The 20,519-nt window shown below is 29.7% G+C and overlaps 3 protein-coding genes and 1 long non-coding RNA gene across 8 annotated transcripts; 3 read left to right on the forward strand and 1 right to left on the reverse strand.

The window, feature by feature from the left end:
- Positions 1 to 174: 174 nt before the first annotated feature.
- LOC130450581 (transmembrane emp24 domain-containing protein 5) lies at positions 175 to 4,054 on the forward strand. The gene is made up of 2 exons (XM_056789041.1): positions 175 to 663; positions 1,539 to 4,054. Exons 1-2 carry the CDS (start codon positions 414 to 416, stop codon positions 1,991 to 1,993), a joined length of 705 nt encoding a protein of 234 aa, XP_056645019.1. The 5' UTR covers positions 175 to 413; the 3' UTR covers positions 1,994 to 4,054.
- Positions 4,055 to 4,855: 801 nt separating this feature from the next.
- Positions 4,856 to 7,347, forward strand: LOC130450585 (uncharacterized). 3 transcript variants are annotated; one of them, XR_008910599.1, is made up of 4 exons: positions 4,856 to 5,137; positions 5,186 to 5,334; positions 5,397 to 7,146; positions 7,206 to 7,347. It is a non-coding gene; the product is annotated as an uncharacterized LOC130450585 (long non-coding RNA). The 3 variants fall into 3 exon arrangements; XR_008910598.1 differs by having other exon boundaries at positions 5,397 to 7,347; XR_008910600.1 differs by having other exon boundaries at positions 5,194 to 5,334; positions 5,397 to 7,347.
- LOC130450583 (general transcription factor IIF subunit 2) lies at positions 7,336 to 11,198 on the reverse strand. Of its 3 annotated transcripts, XM_056789046.1 has the most exons (6): positions 11,162 to 11,198; positions 10,780 to 10,926; positions 10,481 to 10,632; positions 10,140 to 10,351; positions 9,740 to 10,042; positions 8,589 to 9,336 (listed from the first exon to the last, which is right to left on the reverse strand). In XM_056789046.1, exons 1-5 carry the CDS (start codon positions 11,167 to 11,169, stop codon positions 9,752 to 9,754), a joined length of 810 nt encoding a protein of 269 aa, XP_056645024.1. In that variant the 5' UTR covers positions 11,170 to 11,198; the 3' UTR covers positions 8,589 to 9,336; positions 9,740 to 9,751. The 3 variants fall into 3 exon arrangements, with proteins under 3 accessions (XP_056645021.1, XP_056645024.1, XP_056645025.1); XM_056789043.1 differs by having other exon boundaries at positions 7,336 to 10,042; XM_056789047.1 differs by lacking the exon at positions 11,162 to 11,198 and adding an exon at positions 10,979 to 11,149 and having other exon boundaries at positions 8,604 to 10,042.
- LOC130450584 (very-long-chain (3R)-3-hydroxyacyl-CoA dehydratase hpo-8) lies at positions 11,156 to 20,364 on the forward strand. Its single transcript, XM_056789048.1, has 4 exons — positions 11,156 to 11,463; positions 16,473 to 16,817; positions 19,098 to 19,276; positions 20,200 to 20,364. Exons 1-4 carry the CDS (start codon positions 11,384 to 11,386, stop codon positions 20,268 to 20,270), a joined length of 675 nt encoding a protein of 224 aa, XP_056645026.1. The 5' UTR covers positions 11,156 to 11,383; the 3' UTR covers positions 20,271 to 20,364.
- The last annotated feature ends 155 nt before the right edge of the window (positions 20,365 to 20,519 follow it).

The raw sequence follows: 20,519 nt of genomic DNA on the forward strand, positions 1-20,519 counted from the left end.
AAAGTATATGGATGCCACTTTTCTACTAAGTAAAAAACTTCAATGAACATAAGTAAACAGAAGACTGAATAACCCTCACAGAACGTACCCTAATGTTCTGTGATAATCCTTTCATTATCTAAGCCTTGATTTTATATGAAAATACTGATTTGACATTTAAATACGTTTAAAAGAGAAAACTAATGTTTATTCTTCCCCATACCATATGACATTTATGTATTTTACACGTAATTTAAAACGTGTGTAATTAGATTTATAAAACTCTGTTATTCGCCGTGCAAATTGAATATTTTATACTTATAGGAATAAATTGTATATTAGAATTTTACGTTAAATCTTGAAATTACATTCAATTTATAAATATAATGAAAGTGAAAGTTGGTGTTATAAACCACAACTGGATCAACTAAAAAATGGATCTTGCTGCCACGTTACTTTTGGAATTAACTATATTAGTTTCAAGTTTTATCGGATTAACTGTGCCTCAAGACATATCGAGAACTATACCATGGTATGAAAATTTACCTGCTGTTGCAATGGACTATAAAGTTTATATAAATCCTGGAAAAGAAGACTGCTATTTTCAATATGTTAATCCAGGGGCAACATTTTATGTCAGTTTCCAAGTAGTTAGAGGCGGTGATGGAATGGTTGGATTTGCAGGCAAGTAACTACATATAATCCGAATCTCACTCCAAAACTGCTTTGTTAAAAAATTAGGACAGTTTTTGTTCTGCTCATAATATTTTCTACTTGCACCATAATAATTATTTATATTTCATATAATTTCCATATTATTGATACTAAGTAAAATATCAGTTAATATTTTTTGTACCTGTATAAATAACTACACAACTAACAAAAACATTGAAAACCAAACAAAAGTTCAATAAAAATTACATCTTTGAATTTGACATTATTGGTGAACATAAAACTTTTTTACTGAAAATGTATGATCGACAAATTGAACAATACTAAAAATATAAATATTAACATTAGATCTAAGGGATTTCTTCATATGCATTGGTGTAAAACTGGAACTATTGCTTAATAAACCAACTGGCAATTACAACACCTGATTTATTTAATTAAAGTCCATATAAGGGCTTTTTGGAACTCGATCATGATCTGAAAGTTCAAGAATTAATCTGGTTCATTTTTATTGTTATTGGGAAACTGAAGTAATTGGCACAATTCATATGATAAGATTCTTTCTATCTCAGAATATCAGTAGGTAAATCCAATTAGCTGATAGATTTTTAAGTTTTAAATTACCAACTCCATATCTGACTGAAGGTATTTAACACAGTAAAACTGTAGAGTTATCAACATGAATTGTGTTGGAACTATTTACTCAAGTAACTAAAATAATAAAGATCTCATTCTGGCTTAGGTGTATAATCAGCTGATACGTAATCTATTTGATTCATGATCATAGTTCCCAAAAAGTTCTATAATATGATTAGTGTTAGTTTGATATGATTATTTGATAATTTAGCAAGTATAATGAATTTTTCTAATAGTGTTTGTTTTTTTAGTTAGACACCCAAGTGGACAAATTGTTCACCCTTACCAATGGCAAGCAAATAGTGATTATCAAGATCAACACTCTGTAGGTGGATATTACTCAGTATGTATTGATAATCAGTTCTCAAGATTTGCTGGTAAACTTGTCAATATCTACATGAGTGTAGTTCGTTATGATTTGTGGGAATCATACACAAAAGAAATTGAATCCCTTAATATGAACATGGAAAATTTTACTTCCTCTATTATTCAAATTGAGATGAATATAAATAACATGCGTCAATATCAACATCATTCAAGAGCAAGAGAGTCATGGGATTATAACTTGCTCAAAGATAACAATACTTATGTTGTCAGATGGTCAATTATACAAATACTTGTTGTTTTAGTTACAACATGTGTTCAGGTTTATTTTGTACGTAAATTATTTGATATTAAGACTGGGGGAAATAGATCAAGAATTTAAAATCGCTTATTCATTTCCAAGGACAATATTTTTGGTGGCATAACACAAATTTTTTTTTAAATCTTTATTTCGGACCCCTAATAGTACAATGCTACTGGCACCAGTGCCTAAAATTTAACAAAACAACTAAAATATTTTAAATATAATAAATAAAAATCAAATTGAAAAATTTCTTATAATTTTGTAAATAAATATTCAGTCTATTTTTAGGAAACTTTTTAGGTCACAGCACATTCTATTCACAACATCTTGTTCTGTTATTGCCAGCAGTTTTAAAATTGAATTCTGTTAAAAGTATAAAGTATATATATATATATATATATATATATATATATATATATATATATATATATATAGGGGCTTCTTCAATTTTTTTGTTTTCAGCCAATATTTAATCATTTCTTTAATCTAACTCATACTTCTACTAGAATCTGAAACTATTAGCTTGTATTATTGCTACTGGCATTTTTTTAATGAAATGATCTATAACTAGTCTTTTATCTATAGCAAAATTCAGTATATATGCCAGTATTATTGGTATATGTATAACCATTACAGGAAGAAGTGATTATACATCTGATTGTGATATTCTATTTTTCTAAATTTTAATTACATTATTTACAGTGTGGTCCAAAATTATGTATGTATATTAATTCATAGAACTAAGTACTTCCAATAATGAGGGTACATTCTTTTTATACACTTTTTCTTTAAACTTAATAATAGTAGAAATGCATTTTTTTTTTCGAAGGGGGGGTGGATTGAGAATAATATTTCTTCAAATAGTTAGAATTATAAGATTCATGTTTTGGGAGTGATTATCTATATTACACATTAATATTACTCCCAAAATTAGATAATAAATGTAATATATATATATATATATATATATATATATATATATATATTTAAGAAAGATTTTTTACAATGTTTTATACATTTTTTATATAAATTAGTATGAATATGTGCAAATTTTATGTACCTAGTTTTAAAATGTTTTATAAAAATTTTAAGACTACATATTTGAAGGCATATATGTAGGTGCCTATGTCATCCAATGGTGGGCAATAACTCAATAAAATTGGTGTTTCAAATATGATTAAATCCTCATTCCTGAAGATAATCCCATTAGATAATTGTTACACAAGTTAAATCAGGTTTACATATACAAGATGGTCCAGAGTTATATCCATCAATTTCTATAGCTCGAAAATAAGAGTAATTAATAAAGAAGGTACAACTTTTGTTAACTTAATTCTTTCCCTCAAAAGGTTATGGCTGTAGGTTGATATTTGGAGAATTATTATAAAATATGGGGATAATTGATTTAATGTCCTATATAAACACGGGTATTTTCGAAGGGTATTAAAATGCGGTTGGGTAGAAGGTGACACGAAATTAATTATTATATCTGATAATCGCTTCCAAAGTATGAACTTTTGAAGAAGAGGGATTCAAAGGGATGTATTTCAGTTTTAAATAAGTTAACATAAAGCTGTACTTTTATTTTGGACGTAAACTAACAGATCTAGAAATTATTGTACATTTCTGGACCACCTTGTATATATCAACGGCTTATGCTTTTTTGTTTCTTTTATGTAAAATTTTAATGGATTCTTCTATGTACAATTTTAGAATCTATAATCTGGCTGCTATTGTTGCTTTAAAAAATATTCACTATGCCAGAAGAAATTTTTATTTCAAGTTGAGTACAACAAAAATTTACTGTGTCAATTGTACCACAGTATTCTGACATAATTAACGCACTTATGGTCAAATTATTGACTACTCAAACATACATTGTAAATCCTACATAGATCAAATTATTGCTGACCTATATATGAGCATATAACATTTTCATAAATTTATTGTTAAGTATTAAAATATGTCTAAATTATTTGATGTGATTTTATTGAAATCTCATATAAAAAGCATTTATATTCAGTAGATGGTTTATTTTTTATAAAAAATTATATACTTTTATTTTTTTAACTGTCTTCACGAACCTATTGTTCAAAAATTGTAATAAATATTTTATTAATATAATTTTGTTATTAAAAACGTTTTATATTGAAACCTCAAAATTATTGTTACACGTAGGACCTCTAGTTTCCAGAGCATACGCTAAATGGCACAGATTCCTGGCCAGTCAGAAAGAGCTCTTTCCTCGCTGATACGAACTTTAACCGAGAACGGCCAAGAAATTGAAAGATATATCGCATTTTTCCTAACTGACTTTGTTTCTAGAATTTAGTTTTTTTTGCAAATGCAATTTTTGCTTATTTTAGCCGCATAAAACGTTTATGTCATTTAATTTATGATATAATGAGTTTTTCAATCCCTTAGAAACATTTTAAAAGATTTTATTTTAATTGTTTATCCTATCATTGAGGAAGCAAAATCATGGATCTAGAGAGGTATGTAGTGGTTAAATTATTAAGAGGGTGGTAGGAACGTTTAATTATTGTAAAGAAATAATTAGGATAATACAAGGTAATAATACTTGTCTGTTTTCTTATGCTATTTTTAATAAAGGCAACTAGCTTCAAATTTTGCAAAAGAAAAGGGAAACATGGACATTCAACAAAGAATTTTTGATCACCAGTACTTGAAATAAACACTTGTTAAAAACAATGATTCGCTCAATAAGTGTAGCAAAATAATCAAAAAATCTGTTTTTCATTTTAGGAACTTCAAAGAATTGGAAACATAGAGATCACATAATCACATAGAGAATTAGAATATACATGTAAAAGGAAAAATAAATTAGGCAATGGAAATTAATTTTATACCAGTATTCCTCAAAAATTAGATCCAAAAGTTGCAGGTAGTATTTATATATATATATATATATATATATATATATATATATATATATATATATATGCATGGAACATAAAAATGAATTCAGGAGTAAGGACTCTTCAAATTAGATTAGAAAGATAAATCAAAGCAAGAAATTTCACTAAAGATACTACAATGCATGGACCAAGATTATGTGCGAATAAACAAAATAATATAAGAATCAAAATAAGAAAAGAAATGAAGACTATGATGAGAAGCATATCAAAGGAGACGAATATTAACAAATTTATGGAACTGAAAGATGATTATTTTGAATGGGTGCTTAGAAGATATATATAAGTATTAACCTACCTCTTTTAGAGATGATAACAATATACATTTTTTTAGTTTTTTAGTTGTTGTTCTTTTTATAGTGAAAAAGAAATATTATATGGACCCATTGATACAGAAATCATGCAGGAATCAATACCAATATCGCAATAAAAAAATAGATAGTAGTCAAAATATGATACATTAAGTGGAAAACTTAATTTCAGGTACTTAGGTTATTATATCAGATACGAACCATAAAAATTATTCAATTGATTTGTTTTTATAGGGTTGTTAAATGTACTGGAAGAACTTATACCAGATGTTCCGGGACTTGCTGCAAAAAATTCGGGAACGTGTAGATGTGGCATGAAAATAATGCTGTGATAAAAGAAAAAAATTTCTTATACATACAACCCCTCATTTCTGGTTAATAGGCCTTTGAAGTTGCAAAATCAGAATTTATATTTTCTAAATTATACATTCAAACATCATGAATTTTTGATGGATGATTACAAACGTCCATGTATTGTGTTTGACGGAATAAATAATTCTACACTACTATCTGAAAGCCAGGGGCGACTCATACACAATGATTAAGTCCGGTTTCCTTGGCATGTACAATGATCTAAAGACTACTTACCTTGTAAACCATAAATTTTAACGAGTTAAACATAGTACCTTCTTGTGGGAAAAAGCAATGAAAAATGTATTTTTGCTATCTTTAGATTGTACAGGTTGTCCCTGTAAAAGTTACGAATTATTAACCATTGGACTTAAGCCGCCCTTGGCCTTCAGAGATTAGTGTAGAATTATTTATTCCATCAAACACACTACATGGACGTACGTAATCATACATTAAAAATTCCTAATATTCGAATGTATACTTTAGAAAATATAAGTTCTAATTTTGCAACTTCAAAGGCCTATAATTCAGAAACGAGGTGTCGTATGAGAAAATATTTTTGTCACAGCATTATTTTCCACTCGTTCCCGAATTTTTTGCATAAAATCCCAGAACACTCTGTGGATGAAAATATGTGGAAGATTATTGATCGAAAGACCAAATACCAATATCACAGAAAAGATACTATGGAAATACAGAACAAAGTTGAAGATATTACAGATAACTAATAAATAATTGAGATGGGGAAATTTAGGGTAAAAGGTATGGTAATGTACCGACAAAGAAGATTTAAGAATAGATAAGCCTTTGAAAATTTTCACTACAAAGATTATACAGGGTGATTCATTAAGAATGTCCAATCTCTGAACTGTAGATTCTAGACCTCAAAATATGGTGATTCTGCTCAACATGCCTTATGCAAATATTGCTAGTTTCCGAGATACGGGGTGTTCAAAGTTAATTATTATAATATAATAATTAATAAAAGATCTTTACGAAAGCGGATCATAAAGTGTATTGAAGTAAACGGCGGGCATATAACAAAGCAAATAACTCTATAACAGATTGAGTTACACGAATCAAAGAAGAGTAACTTTTTTGGTAGAATTTAACGCTTTTTAATATTTTTTCATTATTTTAGTTTTTTATCCCAAAAAAAGTTTACTTTGATTTAATTAACACAAACAAATGTAACTAGCGCCATCTATTAGCAATGTTAAAATAACGTGAATTTTCCAATTTTCAAAGAGAAATTGTGAAAACATAAACAATTATTGCGAAAATCAAAACACCCCGTATCACGGAAACTAGCAATATTTGCATAAGGCATGTTGAGCAGAATCATCATATTTTGAGGTCTAGAATCTACAGTCAGAGATTGGACATTCTTAATGAATCACCCTGTATTAAATATTTCAAGAAGAAACGAGGAGTAATCATAAGAAAAGAGTTTTAATATTTTAGTAATTTCTTCATATATATTGTGATTTGTAGAAGATATGAATTAGAAACTTAGAAATGTGCAAGCCGCGAACTTTAATGGTTTTATCGAGCATATTAAAAATTTTGACTGGGGTTCCTCTAACAATACCGAACCCAGTAAAAAAAGAGAAATGTATTACCCGAATAAAAAGTTAGTAAGAGTTATAATATATTTTTTTAATTACTATATAATTAAATATATTTTTTTAGAAATCCACCTAGTATAAACATGCTAAAACACCACTCAATTTGTGTTAATTAATTTTTTAAATTCGCCAAATGAGAAAAGTGCGAAGGAAAATTAACATAAGTGTAAATTTTTAGTGTGAACTAATTAAAATTTTTATTTATTTTTAGTCTTTCATTAACCTCATAGCATAGAGAATAAATTAATTTTTATCATTATTCATTTGAATGAAAAGTGCTGCAACAGTTGAAGTTTTGTTCTCAATTCAGAAGTTTTTCACTTATATATCACAGTACACCTGCAAGAAGTAGCGACTACCCAAAATATTTTTCATTCAGGGGAAACCAAAAAAAATTACACTTGACAGTTTATTTTAAACAGCCACTACATCTGGTTATCTGTTGATATTAACTTACTAGATGGGTCATTTGAACTACTTCCAAACAAGCTGAATACTATTGATGTTGACTTATAAAGTGATTGGTATGAGCTACATTGAACCATGTTTCACGCCATAATTGATGTTGGTTTATAAAATGGTTTAATTGAACTACTGCCATCAAGTCTCATAACATAATTGATGTTAACTTAGGAGATCGTTCATTTGAACAAATTCCAAACAAGCTGAATACTATAGTTAATGTTGACTTATAAAGTGGTTGGTATGAACTACATTGTACCATGTTTTACACTATAATTGATGTTGATTTATAAAATGGTTCAATTGAACTACTTCCAACAATTCTCATACCATAATTGATGAATATATTGGTGCGACTTTCTGCTAAACCTGGAATGTGTGCCATTTAGCATGTGCTAGTTTCCAGGCTACTGTGACCGTTATTGTGGGCTCTGCATATTCAACATAGTATATTTGTCACATATATTATTCAGCCTGTGTTTCTGTCTCCAATTATCGAGTTGATCCACTAAGTCTTTATTTTATATCAAAAATGTAATTTTCTAAAATATTTCAATGTACATAATTCTATTCTGTAACAAAATTATTAAATAATTTTTCCTTTTATATTATCATATAATTCAAGATCTGATGTGATTCTTTCTATTCAATCTTAATTACAATTTTTTGTACTTTTCGATTCCAACATACATGACTTTTAGTCCACAGGAGCTAAATTTTCCAATAAGGGGGGATTTTTGTATCTTGCCTTTTTGGTGGACAAAATTAACAAATCAGTTTTGAGAAATATACTGAATATAGTGCTCATTACCACTACACCAACTTTCACCCAGGTTCATTATACCAGATATTAACCAGTGACTTATAGAAAGATCCAAGTACAAACAGTAATTTTGATCGTTAGTGCAATGGTAGTAAAAATTAAGAATATTACCAACTGTTCCTATTTGAGAAGCTTCTTTTTGTAATAGGTAATAAAAATACATTTAATTACATTTTTTATTAACAATGTTTCAAATTCATCCATATACAATAATTCAATGTGGTTATTTACTATCTAAAATTTTTACATAAAATTTATTTATTAACTACCCATCCCCTAGTAATATAAATACCACTATTTGGTCAGCTATTTATGAATTATGGAACAAATATTCGTCAGCTTAGGTCGCAAACCACGTAATTCCGTTTTTTCTTATATCAACATTTTGATACCATTAGACACATAATTTCTGAACGCATCTAACAAAAAAACTCGTGAAGGCTCAAGAAAATATACAATTTAAAAGTCGAAATAGAGAACATCAACTCAAAACCCCTATTTTGTTTAAAGCTAACTGCAATCCTTGTTAATCAACCTGTACCTTTTTCCTTCAATTATTTTATTGAAATATGATATATGACCACTATTTCTGTCCTTTATTAAGATAAAAACAGGTCAAATCTTCAAGCGATTTTTTCCATTAATAAGTTTTTATGTCTACTGTAAAATTTAATGCTATAGAGTTTCGAGATTTGTGAATTAAACAGACAATATGTTCAGTTACTTTTTCAATAGGAATTCATCCAAATTATCTAAACCTGAGTTACTAAGGGCAGCAATAGTTTCAAACATCTCAACTCAGAAATTCGTTACTGGAGTGATATTAAGTATGTTCTGGTAAATGTTGAAAACTACATCCAGAGCAATGAAGCTACCTAAGATTTTAAACCAGATTAGAGAATACCTTGAGCTGAAAAAAAATATGAAGGTTGTTACATATCTGGATATCATTTCATGTTAAAGACACCTGACTCAGAATTTAGAAAGCTAACTGAAGGAAACTTGCACCATTAAATGATAAATAAATCAACTCATTTATCAACAAATGGAGCTAAATATTCAAAATGTGAAAATTGGGTTATACTACATCTTCAAAGAACCCAAGCACAATTTTGCAAGGCACATCATAACTCATAAAATACAATTTGTAATATATTTTGTATTAAAAAACTCCGATATAGTTAGAGACTAAGATCAGAATACTTAAAGACAATTTGGAATCAATCCTGAATGTTATTTAATTGGAGGGGATAATAGATTGAAAAAATTACTTTAACCATAATCACTCTAAATAAATACAAAAATGTGCATACTTGAAATTGCATTTAGTCATCATCAGAGTCATTCTTTTTAGTATCGCTTTCTTCTTCTTGTTTGTAATGCCTATATTCAGGTTTGAGTTCCCACATATTCTTATGAGGATTCTTCAAATTATAATTGCAGACTTCTTTTAATATTTCTTTCAAATAGGTGATAGGTTGTTTCGTAATTTTTACTAAGTCTTTTATGTTGTAATACTGATGTTTCTCAAATGCCGCAAACAACATTTCAAGAACTGCATCCTTATCATCACGAGCCTTTTTGCCTTCTGCTTTTTTTCTTTCCATGTATTCAATCTAAAACCAAATTAATCATGAAGTTGCAAACATAATTTTTAAGGAAATTATAAATGTGAAACTTATTAATTAGATATATATGTATATATATACTAACATTATTTTTATGATCAGACACAGGTTTGTACGTTTGCACCACTCTGTCCAATTGTTTAACTTGCCTTGCTGGTAGTGAAGCTTTTCTTATTGACTCTAACTTTAGTTTCATGTAACAATTGTCTGCATATGGTCTACATTCCAGTTTTTGTACTATCTTGCCTTCCATATACAATTTCTCTGTTTCTGGTATAACAGCATCTGTGTTTACAGCTAAAAGTAAAACAATGAGTATTCTTTCCTCCGTACACCATTTCCCCATGTCTCTTATTCACTAAAACTGTTAATCAAATCTAATTTGATCAATTGAGTATTATAATGAATTTAAAATTATGTACTTACGTATAACATGTGAAAATACTCCCAAAGTTTGTTGTGTAACTGTGGACACATCAAGTCTGTGATCTTTGGGAATACTTTCTTGACCAGGTTCGTTGAGGTTAAGAATAGCTGAAGACAGTGTAAGGGAAACTTGTGCCTTTTGTCCAACGGGTCTAAACAAGACAATTATTTTAAAATGAGTAATTCTCTAATATAATTCATTGAAAAGAATAACCACTTTTGCCAAAAATAGATACTTTTATCGATATAAATCATCGTAATAAAACATAAATATTATTTATTTACTTAAATATACATACTTAGCAATTTTAAGTTTACCAACTTCCATATCTCCAGGGGCCTTTTCCCATCGTTCAGAAACATATTTGGGGACTTTGACAAGCCAGACACCTCTATTAGCATTAGAGAGATCTAAATCTCGATCCATATGAGTCTCTTTCGACATACTGGAAAAAATTGTAACTATTTACACGTTAAGCAAATAGAGTTTAAATAAACCTTATAAGTACAAATGTTTATATTGTAACTATTTTATTTAAATCACGAATCTATATTTTCTCACAATTCATAATAGTTTTTTTTTGATAAAAATACTACGTTTTTATTCGCATCCTAAAATTTTAAAAACTACTTATATTAAAGTTCAGGGTATCGGTATTGTCACCTATCATTCTTACTGACATTTCCATCCTTCAAAATAATCGATTGTTCCGTGAACGAAATAATGAAAGGTATAGAATGGTACCACAAAAATTTGGTACCACCACTGCTGCAGGTTACCTGTATGGTACAAAGTGCGCAGACTGGGTAATATATCTAGTTATATAGCAGTTGAAGACATTAGTTGGAAATGTAATTTAGCTTTATTGTTCAATAGTATGGTATACACTGTATAGAATAAATATGGCAAAAGAAAGCAGTTGTAAAGGTTGTAGTGGAGCTTCTAAATATCTGATTGCTTATAATAGTTTACAAACATTAGGGTAAGTATTACCTATTTCATTTTATTCAAACATTGTTATTGTAAAACTACATCAGCAAATTAATTCATGCATTCATTCAATTAATATATTTTACGCAAATAACCAATAAACTTTAGTTATGTCGATTGTGTTAGTAGCCCGAACCAGAAGCAGTATTAACATTTCATGCGGTGTACTTCTTTTTTCAAAATAATTTCTCTATTCATTCCTTGAGAATTATATGTAATATATTATTAATCCTCGTAATAATAATGCATATCTCTGTTATTCTATTGCCCCAAAGTTTTTCATTTCAGATTATGCTACATGTCTCATATTACTTGAGTATGAGTTTATATTATATTTTTTCATTCCTAGTTCTTGTCATGGTGATCTATTGACTCATATTTTTTAAGGTTCAATAATGTAATCTAATCCCTCTAATATTTTTTATGTTATGTGTTTATCTACTTTTTATAAAAATAGCACTAGTTATGTCTTCTGATCTCGAACCATAACTTTAATCTTCCCTTAGAACAATGTAGATTAAGCAGCTTCATGTAGTTTGTTTTGAGGACTAGAAGTGAACTTAATAAACTATAATATGTGTTGATACAACAAAATATTTTTGAGTGAAGCAATCACCTGAAGAAATAACAGATTAAGCAGCCACCAGACAATGTAATGGTGCAATGGGGCAAAACTATATCAAAGTCCACAGAGATGAGATGAACTATTGCAGACATGCTGCCAAAATTTTGATATTTCATAGTTAGATTAATTTTAAGAAATTATGAAATATCTAGTGATTATAGATGTATAGAAGTTATTTAGGTAGTATAGTATAGGTATGTCGAACAAAAGGCAGAATGTAAAATGTTTAATTTGACACTACAAGGATATCCAACAAAGAGATTTAAAATAAGGTTTTGAATATACAGACATCAAAGAAATTTGTAGACCAATATATTTTCTTTTGTGTGTATATTCTTAGTTTTACTAGCATTAAAAAACCTTCTGCACAAATAACTCTAGAGGACCTCACAAATGCTTAGTATTATTATTTTATTATATTATTTGTATGTTTATCAGTACATAGTGTAATGTTTTTTGATAAGATTATCATAAAAGTGCTTTATATAAAGTGATTTATTTCCGACTATGCTACTTATAATTATATACAGGGTGCGGCAGCATAACTTCCTTTTTTCAAAAGTTAATAAAACTTATTGTATGAATCAGAAAATTTTTATTCGTTTTTTATAATACAGGCACATACATAAAGTTTTGTTTTACTAAGTTTTGAAGATCAAATCAGTTAGGTGACGTCCCCCATTCTCCATACACTGAGTAAACCGATTTCTGGCGTTTGTCATGACTCTTGCCAGCATAGCAGGCGTTATGTTGGCAATTTCTTCCTGGATGTTCGTCTTCAAATCTTGTAGGGTCCTTGGACGGTTCACATACACACGGGATTTCAAAAAACCCCATAGGAAATAATCACAAGGGGTCAAATCGGGAGAGCGGGCTGGCCACTCCAAATCGCCCCTAATTGAGATAAGGCGCTCTGGGAAGTGTTCCCTCAAAACAGCCATCGATGTTCTTGAAGTGTGTGCCGTTGCTCCGTCTTGTTGGAACCAAGTGTCCCCTAAGTCCAACTCATCTAGCCGTGGGAAAAAAAATTCCTGTAACATGTTTACATACCGGTGCGAATTCACTGTCACTGTGACTTCATTTTCCTCAAAGAACCAGGGACCAATAATTCCACGTGAGTAAATTGCACACCACACTGTGACTTTAGGTGAATGCAAAGGCCGTTGATGCAATTGTCGAGGATTGGTATCAGCCCAGTAGCGCATGTTTTGTTTGTTTATGGATCCACACAAATGAAAATGGGCTTCATCACTAAAAAAAACAATAGCGTCCTCAGGAACGACTTCCAGAAAAACCTCACACGCGTTCCTCCGAGAATTGAAGTCACGTTCAGAAAGTTCCTGCACAATTGCCATCTTGTATGGATGAAAATGAAGATCATCATGAAGTATTCTCCTCACAGAACGATCGGAAAGTCCAAGGGCAGACGCATGTTTGCGCGCAGAACGCCGTGGTGATCGCAACACTGAAGTTCTAACTAACTCAATGTTCTCCGGTGATCTAATGGGCCGAGGGACTCCAGTTCTTCGTCTTGTCACACTTGCAGTTTGTCTGAACGTAGTGACCCACGTAACAATTGATTTCCGGTCCGGGACAGGGGCCAAGGGGGCTAAATTAAAGCGATTCCGAAAGGCGCGCTGGGTTGCGATCACAGAACATCCGCTCGAAAAGTAAACCTCAACGGCAAACGCACGCTCCTCACTGTTCCAACGCATGATGGCGACTGAACTGTGCCGGGACAAAACTTTATAGTCCCCCCTCTCGAACGAGACCACTAGCACTCCGTTACGACATCTACCGACTAAATGGCGAACTTTTTAAAAAAGGAAGTTATGCTGCCGCACCCTGTATTTACTTTGTATTGATTATACCTACTTTCTTATGTCCTATATCAATGTCTTTAGCACTGTGATATCACCCTGTAATTGAGCATTATAAATATTTTGTTTTATTTTTGGCATAGTTCAACAAAGCTTTGACTAAACCAGCATTAAAAATTATATAGCTATGTAAAATCTTATATTACAAACTGTAAGGGATTTAATATCAAGGAATAGTTCAAATCATTCAATCAGAAAATAAAAATAATGAAGAAATATTGGAAAATTTGTAGCTCATTAATAACGAAAGTATTGTTGACCATTGCTATAATAAAACAAGAGTGGAATGAACACTTTTTTTACACTATGATAACACCATGAGGCCCAGGGCGAAAAAAGAATTTATAATCCTTTTCAAAAATTGGTTCAAGTTAGTTTTTATCAAAAATTTTCTATGGAATTTACACTAAAAAAACAAAATCTAAAGAAAAATCTTGAACCAAGAAATTTTTCTTGGTTTGAATGAATTATTTTTAGTTTAAGTATCTTTTCTTTTTCAAAATGGTTTTTTTGGTTCAAGATTTCTCTCTTTGAATGAAGTTAACTGTTTTTCAGTGTATTACAATTTATTTCATTATTTCACTTCTTAAGATGTTAATTTTTCAATAGATGAATATGGTCTTTATCGAGTAATACTTTTTACATCTTTGATAGGATCATGTGCAGTTGCATCTGTAACAGAAGCATTTGACTTATAAAAAGTATACAATTTCTTCACTATATTCACACATCGTTGGGAGAGTTAAGAGTTTTTCTCAAACTCGTTGGTTTCCACGACTTGATGTATGTTACGCATTAGAAATAGAGTGGTCTGTAATAATTGATGCGATTTCATTGATGCTACGGGATTGCAGCGAAAATTATAACATTCAGAACTAGTAATTCTAGTCATTGTTTGGCTTGTAATTCTTTTTTGTTTTAATGCTGCTAGTAAGAAGTTTCGAGAATCTCTAGCCAAGACATTAGAGACAGACAATTTTCTGAATATGAAGAAAAAGCTAAAACACTATATGAAGTTCACGATTATTATAGTTTTGATAATTGTCGCAAAAAAAGAACAGAAAAATTCTGACAGATGACTCAGAGTAAAAGAAAGATCACCTTCCTCTGGACAAGAAAGTTTTCATACAAATGTTTATTACCCTATTCCAGACACTATGTTGAAAACACAAGTTGAAAAATCTTGCCAATAAACTAGTCATAAGTATTCTGATGATTTGGAAGAGACGTTAGGCAATGAATGTATTCATTTCCATTATCAACTCAGAGATTCCTTAGCAAAAACGAAAAATAGAGTCTTCGAGATGTTTAACTGAATGTGGAAATTGCTTTTCAAATTTTTTCTAGTATTCCACCTACAAATTGCTCAGGAGAAAGATCTTTTTCCACTGTAAAAATAGTAAAAACATATTTACGCACAAGCTTGGGCCAAGATAGACGATAGACTTAATGCATTACTGTCGGGGCCGGATCAAGATTTATAAGGCCCGGGGCTGAAGTAATGATGGGGCCCCCTTAAGGAATTCGGAAACCCGGAAAAATTCACAAAATAATATCAATACGTTAGATTTGTGGTATCAACACATCAAAAAATACAGAATGATTTCCTAATGATGGGGCCCTCTTGGACCTGGGGCCCGGGACTATAGTCCCCCCCCCCAGCCCCTGGCTTAATCCGGCACTGATTACTGTCTATTGTCGCTCAATTAGTCCAAGAAACTAATTATGACGATATAATATAATATAAATTTATCATATCCCTATCTAAGGCTTATAACTTTTATTTTGAAATAAAAATTTTAGATTAAAGTTGATGCAAACCATTTTATTAAAAAAGCGGCGCATCGAACAGGATCTAGGGCGGCAGCAAGCCTAAATCCGACTCTTATGTATGTATTGAACTAAATAAAGCATAAAACGAATGAGTGATAGCAATATGTGTTGTATAATTCGTGAATACAAAACAATTATTTACCAAATTTAGTAAAATATTGCAATCATTTGAAGCCAAAAGTTCATCAATTTGTCACTACTATATTCAACTTAATAGTAAGTGCTGTTAAGTCCAAGTGAGGTAGAATCGGCGAGAAAAACTATAGTTACTATTACAACTGAATGTTGGAAAATTTAGTTAATCATAAATGCTAATTTCGCTGTTGGTCAGTAACTTATAGAATAGATCAATATTTTTTTAATAATAAAAACTTCTCAATTTCACTAGTTATAATATATTTTTGTCCTATTTATTTCACAATAATTAGAATATACAATTTTATATGTAATATATCTATTTACTTGTGAGTAGAAATTATTGTCGGTTTGCAGGTAATAAGTCTGGTAATTTATCTGTTGGATTGAAACTTAATATCACAGAATGTTGAGTGAATAAGACAAATTTTGCAAACGTCTCAATGCAATGTTACTACTTCAATATAAACATTAATTTGAATCAATATTTGCTTTTAGATTTTTTATATTGATAGAAATGTTTTTTAGGTGGTCCTATCTTTTACTACAACTTCTGTATTACTATCTATTTGCACATAATGAGTCTCTTTATGAAACTGTGAAATGGAGTTTGATAATATTCCAAAATGCTGCAGTTTTAGAAGTATTACATGCGGCACTTAAATTAGTGAAATCCAGTCCAATTATAACAGCAGTTCAAGTTGCATCTAGAGTCATAATTGTATGCGGAGTCCTTATGGCAACAGAAACACCACGGAGTTCAATTGGATTCACTTTATGCCTTGTGGCATGGTCAATCACAGAAATTATTAGATACAGTATGTATGCTCTCTCGTTGGTAGATGCAGCACCTTATGCTTTGACGTGGTTAAGGTAAATTTGATTTGTTAATAACGAGCATTATGTGAAACTTTGAAAAATTTATAATACATATGCATTTAATTACTTACTAGAAATCAGAAATAATCTTAATTTTTTTAAATAGGTTTTTATATAAGATGTTAAACAATGAGACAAGGATTTCAAATCTCGAGTTTCACATACTATAATTTGGTAACCCCTCTCATAACAATACGTTTTAATAATAGTTAAAACTATTTTTTAAATATATATTACAACACTATCAGTATCTAATATTTTAATAGAGCAATAGCAATAGAGAAACTCATATTTACGTCTTAATAAATTGATTGATTTTAACAATTCACAAAATTTTATTTCAAATATTTACATATTTCTTTAATAAATGTGTAAAAATAAACACATCCAAAATATGTTCTGTGTAATTTATAATAGGACTTCAGAGGTAGTCAAGCCATGCATTTAATCTCGTGAAGATTGCTTCATTGCATTGCATAATAACAAAATGTAGGCCTATACTATAACAATACTCCATAATGAGTTTGATGTACTTCTTACCATTTAATCTTAAAAACTGCTACAAGATCAGTTTTTTCATCATGATTAATTCCAGCTAAACCATCACCAAATTTGCAACTATCATGATGAAATCATGATTCATTCATTATGAGTTTTGGTAATCTTAGTCAAAGCTACTAAAAACACAATGTCATGTATTTAAGAGTCAACACAAGTTTTCATAAGAATATTTTTTGCTTTAGTGTGACTTAGTTTATTCCCAACTTTCTGGTCTATTAAATGAAAATATTTATATTTGTTGCTTGGTTGAGACTAGAGAATTTTTTGTTCTAAAATTTAAAAATCTTACACCAGACATTCCAAATTTATTTTTAAGATCATAATATAAATCATTTCATGGTCTTTCGTTCCCAGATTGACAGTATTTTCAGTTCACTAAGTAATTATGTGTAGTTTTAATCATTATGTATACAGTTTATATACTAGATAGTGCCAATTATAGAAAAGAGATATTCAGACTAGCTGGTTTCAACAATACTTGTGTCATACAATAAATAATAATTGGAGTTAATTGAGTTTGTAATTACGTTTTAATTATCAATTGAAACCATTCAATATAATATTGATAATTTTCATGTGAATATTTATTACATTTCGTAAAATTCCAATGGGGTCATGATATGTACAAATAATGATTTCAAATATTGTATATTGATTAACATATCATTAGCGTTTAATGGTTTTTTGGAACAATAGGTATACATTTGGAATATTTACATACAAAGACAAATTAAGAAGTTTAACGTTTGTTTTTCAACTTTGAACTTGCAGTGAAATACAAAAGAATCATAAATTGTCAGAATATACAGTTTTCTTTAAAAAATTTAACCATAAATAAGTCTCAAGACTAAATATGTATTGAAAAACATGATTATTAAGGTAAATGTCGATCACGTGTTGAAAAACGATCAAATCTATTTATGTTAGCAAAAGGTTAAACACAAAAATACTCTGCACCAGTTAGTCCTTGGCAAATTAAAAATTTTAAATTATAATAAGTAGATTTGTCCGCCTCATGTATGAAATTTATTTTGATGTTATTATTTCATTTTTTGCTTTGTAATTCAGAAATTGATTGATTCTAGTGATCAATAATCTCCAATTGTAGTTTAACGTTTCATTCAGAGAATTATGTATCTTATTTATAGAGCCAACAGCTTGTCTAAAAATAGAGGATACTGCTTTACAACTGGAGGGGCCAATTGAGAACCTTGTTTTTTCATATTTCTGCCAAGCAGTTTTGATTATAGTGCTCACTCTTTGGGAGTAATTGTGAAAAATAAAGATAATTGATTTCATGATACCAACTACCTCATCCCACATAAATCAATATTAGTTTTCGATGCTATATTAGGGTTATAACATTACCTTTTTCTCTAATTTTTCATTTTGTAAAAAAGTTGTTAGGCTTCCCTATGCGAACAAGATTTCTTGTAATAATTTGATAGATATCACTAGTTTCAGTTCAATCATTCCTAAAATAAATAAACCTGATATATGAAACGATAAGGTTATTCAACATTTGTATTTCTTTGATTTTTGTGTGTGAACAAGAAGAAACTTGAATTATTAAACCTAATACATTTTTGGAATTCAGAAGCTGAATATAGAAAAATTTATATCATTTCAAGTAAAATGAATTCTATTACTAATGTACGATTGCCATTGTTGTTTTCTTTTGTAAAATCCAGTTTGGGCATTTTTCATTTTCAGATATTCTACATTTATTTTATTATATCCAATAGGCATTACGGGAGAGTTGTTCTGCTTGTACTGGGCTCAAAAAGAAGTTGGAGAAAATAACTTATACTCTTTCAAAATGCCAAATGAATTGAACTTTATTTTCAATTATCAACATGTTCTGGTTTTCTTGATGCTGTTATACCTACCCAGTAAGTATTTTCTTTTATATTAAGAGATGTAGAAAATGGTATAATGAAAAGTAACTAGTAGTGCTAAATACATCAAATGGACTATAAATATCAGTCAAAAATACACTGAATTATGTTAGTTTACTGTTCAAACATTATTGCACAACATGTAAAATAGGAATCATTTACAGGTTTAAACTGAATAAAAATATTTTCATTGAACTCAGATAATTGTATTTCATATTCCCTTTTTAATAGATTCCCGTATCTTCTAGGATGGCTCCAAGAGATTATATCCTTGATCCTACAAATTTTTAGTCCAAAGCATTTTTTTAGTTTGTTATAGCAGGGTAACTTGAAACTAGGTAATTTGGAGTTTCTTTCTCTTATTGCTTATATCTTTCAGTCCAGAAGGAACTTTTTGGTTATGACCAGTACTGGATTCTTCCTTTTCCCGAAACTTTCTAAAAATGCAGTCCTTTACCACAGCAGGTTTATTGTTCTCCTTGATTCCTAAAACCATAAAGACATTATTGTTGCAGAGTTAATGATTTTTCTATAACATTCCCCAATCAATTTTGAATCGATGATGTGGAGCTCAATGCTTCAATAGCAACTGAACTGCCAGAATGGATTGTTATGTTGCATTTATAATAATTTCTTTCCACTAATTTCTTAATGATAAATATTTCTGCCTGAATGGTGCTCGCATAGTACCCTAATGGTAGTTTGCATTAGGTGCCAGTTCTAATACTTCAACGTCAGCTGCCGTTGCTGCTTGAAATAACGTTCTTATTGAAGATAATATTTTTTTTTTCAAACCGCCCTTCTATTTAAGTACAGAGCATAAAATTGGTTAAAATATTTTATTTTCCATTAAATATGTTAATATAGTAAATATCAACTTTGTAATTTTTTCTTATTAATACTTGGACATTTTTCAGTCTTTCCACCACTTTATGGGCACATGTTTGAGCAAAGAAGAAAAGTTCTTGGAGGAAAGAAAAAAGAATAACTCTTTAAAGATGTTGATGTTCTTTTGATATTTCAAATATTTTCTACAATATCAATTTTGTTGGACTATAAATAAAATATAGTTTATATTCAAAGTAGTTCTATTTTTACATTACATATAATTTACAAGAAAATTAGAGCATATGTTGTTGATAATTTTTAGAACTGAGGAAAGGTTTAGAGATTAAGGAACTAGTCCATACTAGTTCCTTAATCTCTGTCATGCATCCTGGTGAGGAAATTGATGGAA

The sequence above is a fragment of the Diorhabda sublineata genome, chromosome X (assembly GCF_026230105.1).
Source record: "Diorhabda sublineata isolate icDioSubl1.1 chromosome X, icDioSubl1.1, whole genome shotgun sequence".
Lineage (NCBI taxonomy): Eukaryota > Metazoa > Arthropoda > Insecta > Coleoptera > Chrysomelidae > Diorhabda > Diorhabda sublineata.

Excerpts from the sequence above, each read along its gene's own strand:
- LOC130450581 (XM_056789041.1), top strand. The coding sequence starts at position 414 with ATGGATCTTGCTGCCACGTTACTTTTGGAATTAACTATATTAGTTTCA. Across the intron at positions 664-1,538 it reads TGGAATGGTTGGATTTGCAG|TTAGACACCCAAGTGGACAA; the intron begins GCAAGTAACTAC and ends TTGTTTTTTTAG.
- LOC130450583 (XM_056789043.1), bottom strand. Across the intron at positions 10,633-10,779 it reads GGTAAACTTAAAATTGCTAA|ACCCGTTGGACAAAAGGCAC; the intron begins GTATGTATATTT and ends TGTCTTGTTTAG. Across the intron at positions 10,043-10,139 it reads TGTCTGATCATAAAAATAAT|ATTGAATACATGGAAAGAAA; the intron begins GTTAGTATATAT and ends ATTTGGTTTTAG.
- LOC130450584 (XM_056789048.1), top strand. The coding sequence starts at position 11,384 with ATGGCAAAAGAAAGCAGTTGTAAAGGTTGTAGTGGAGCTTCTAAATAT. Across the intron at positions 11,464-16,472 it reads AATAGTTTACAAACATTAGG|GTGGTCCTATCTTTTACTAC; the intron begins GTAAGTATTACC and ends AATGTTTTTTAG. Across the intron at positions 16,818-19,097 it reads TATGCTTTGACGTGGTTAAG|ATATTCTACATTTATTTTAT; the intron begins GTAAATTTGATT and ends TTTCATTTTCAG.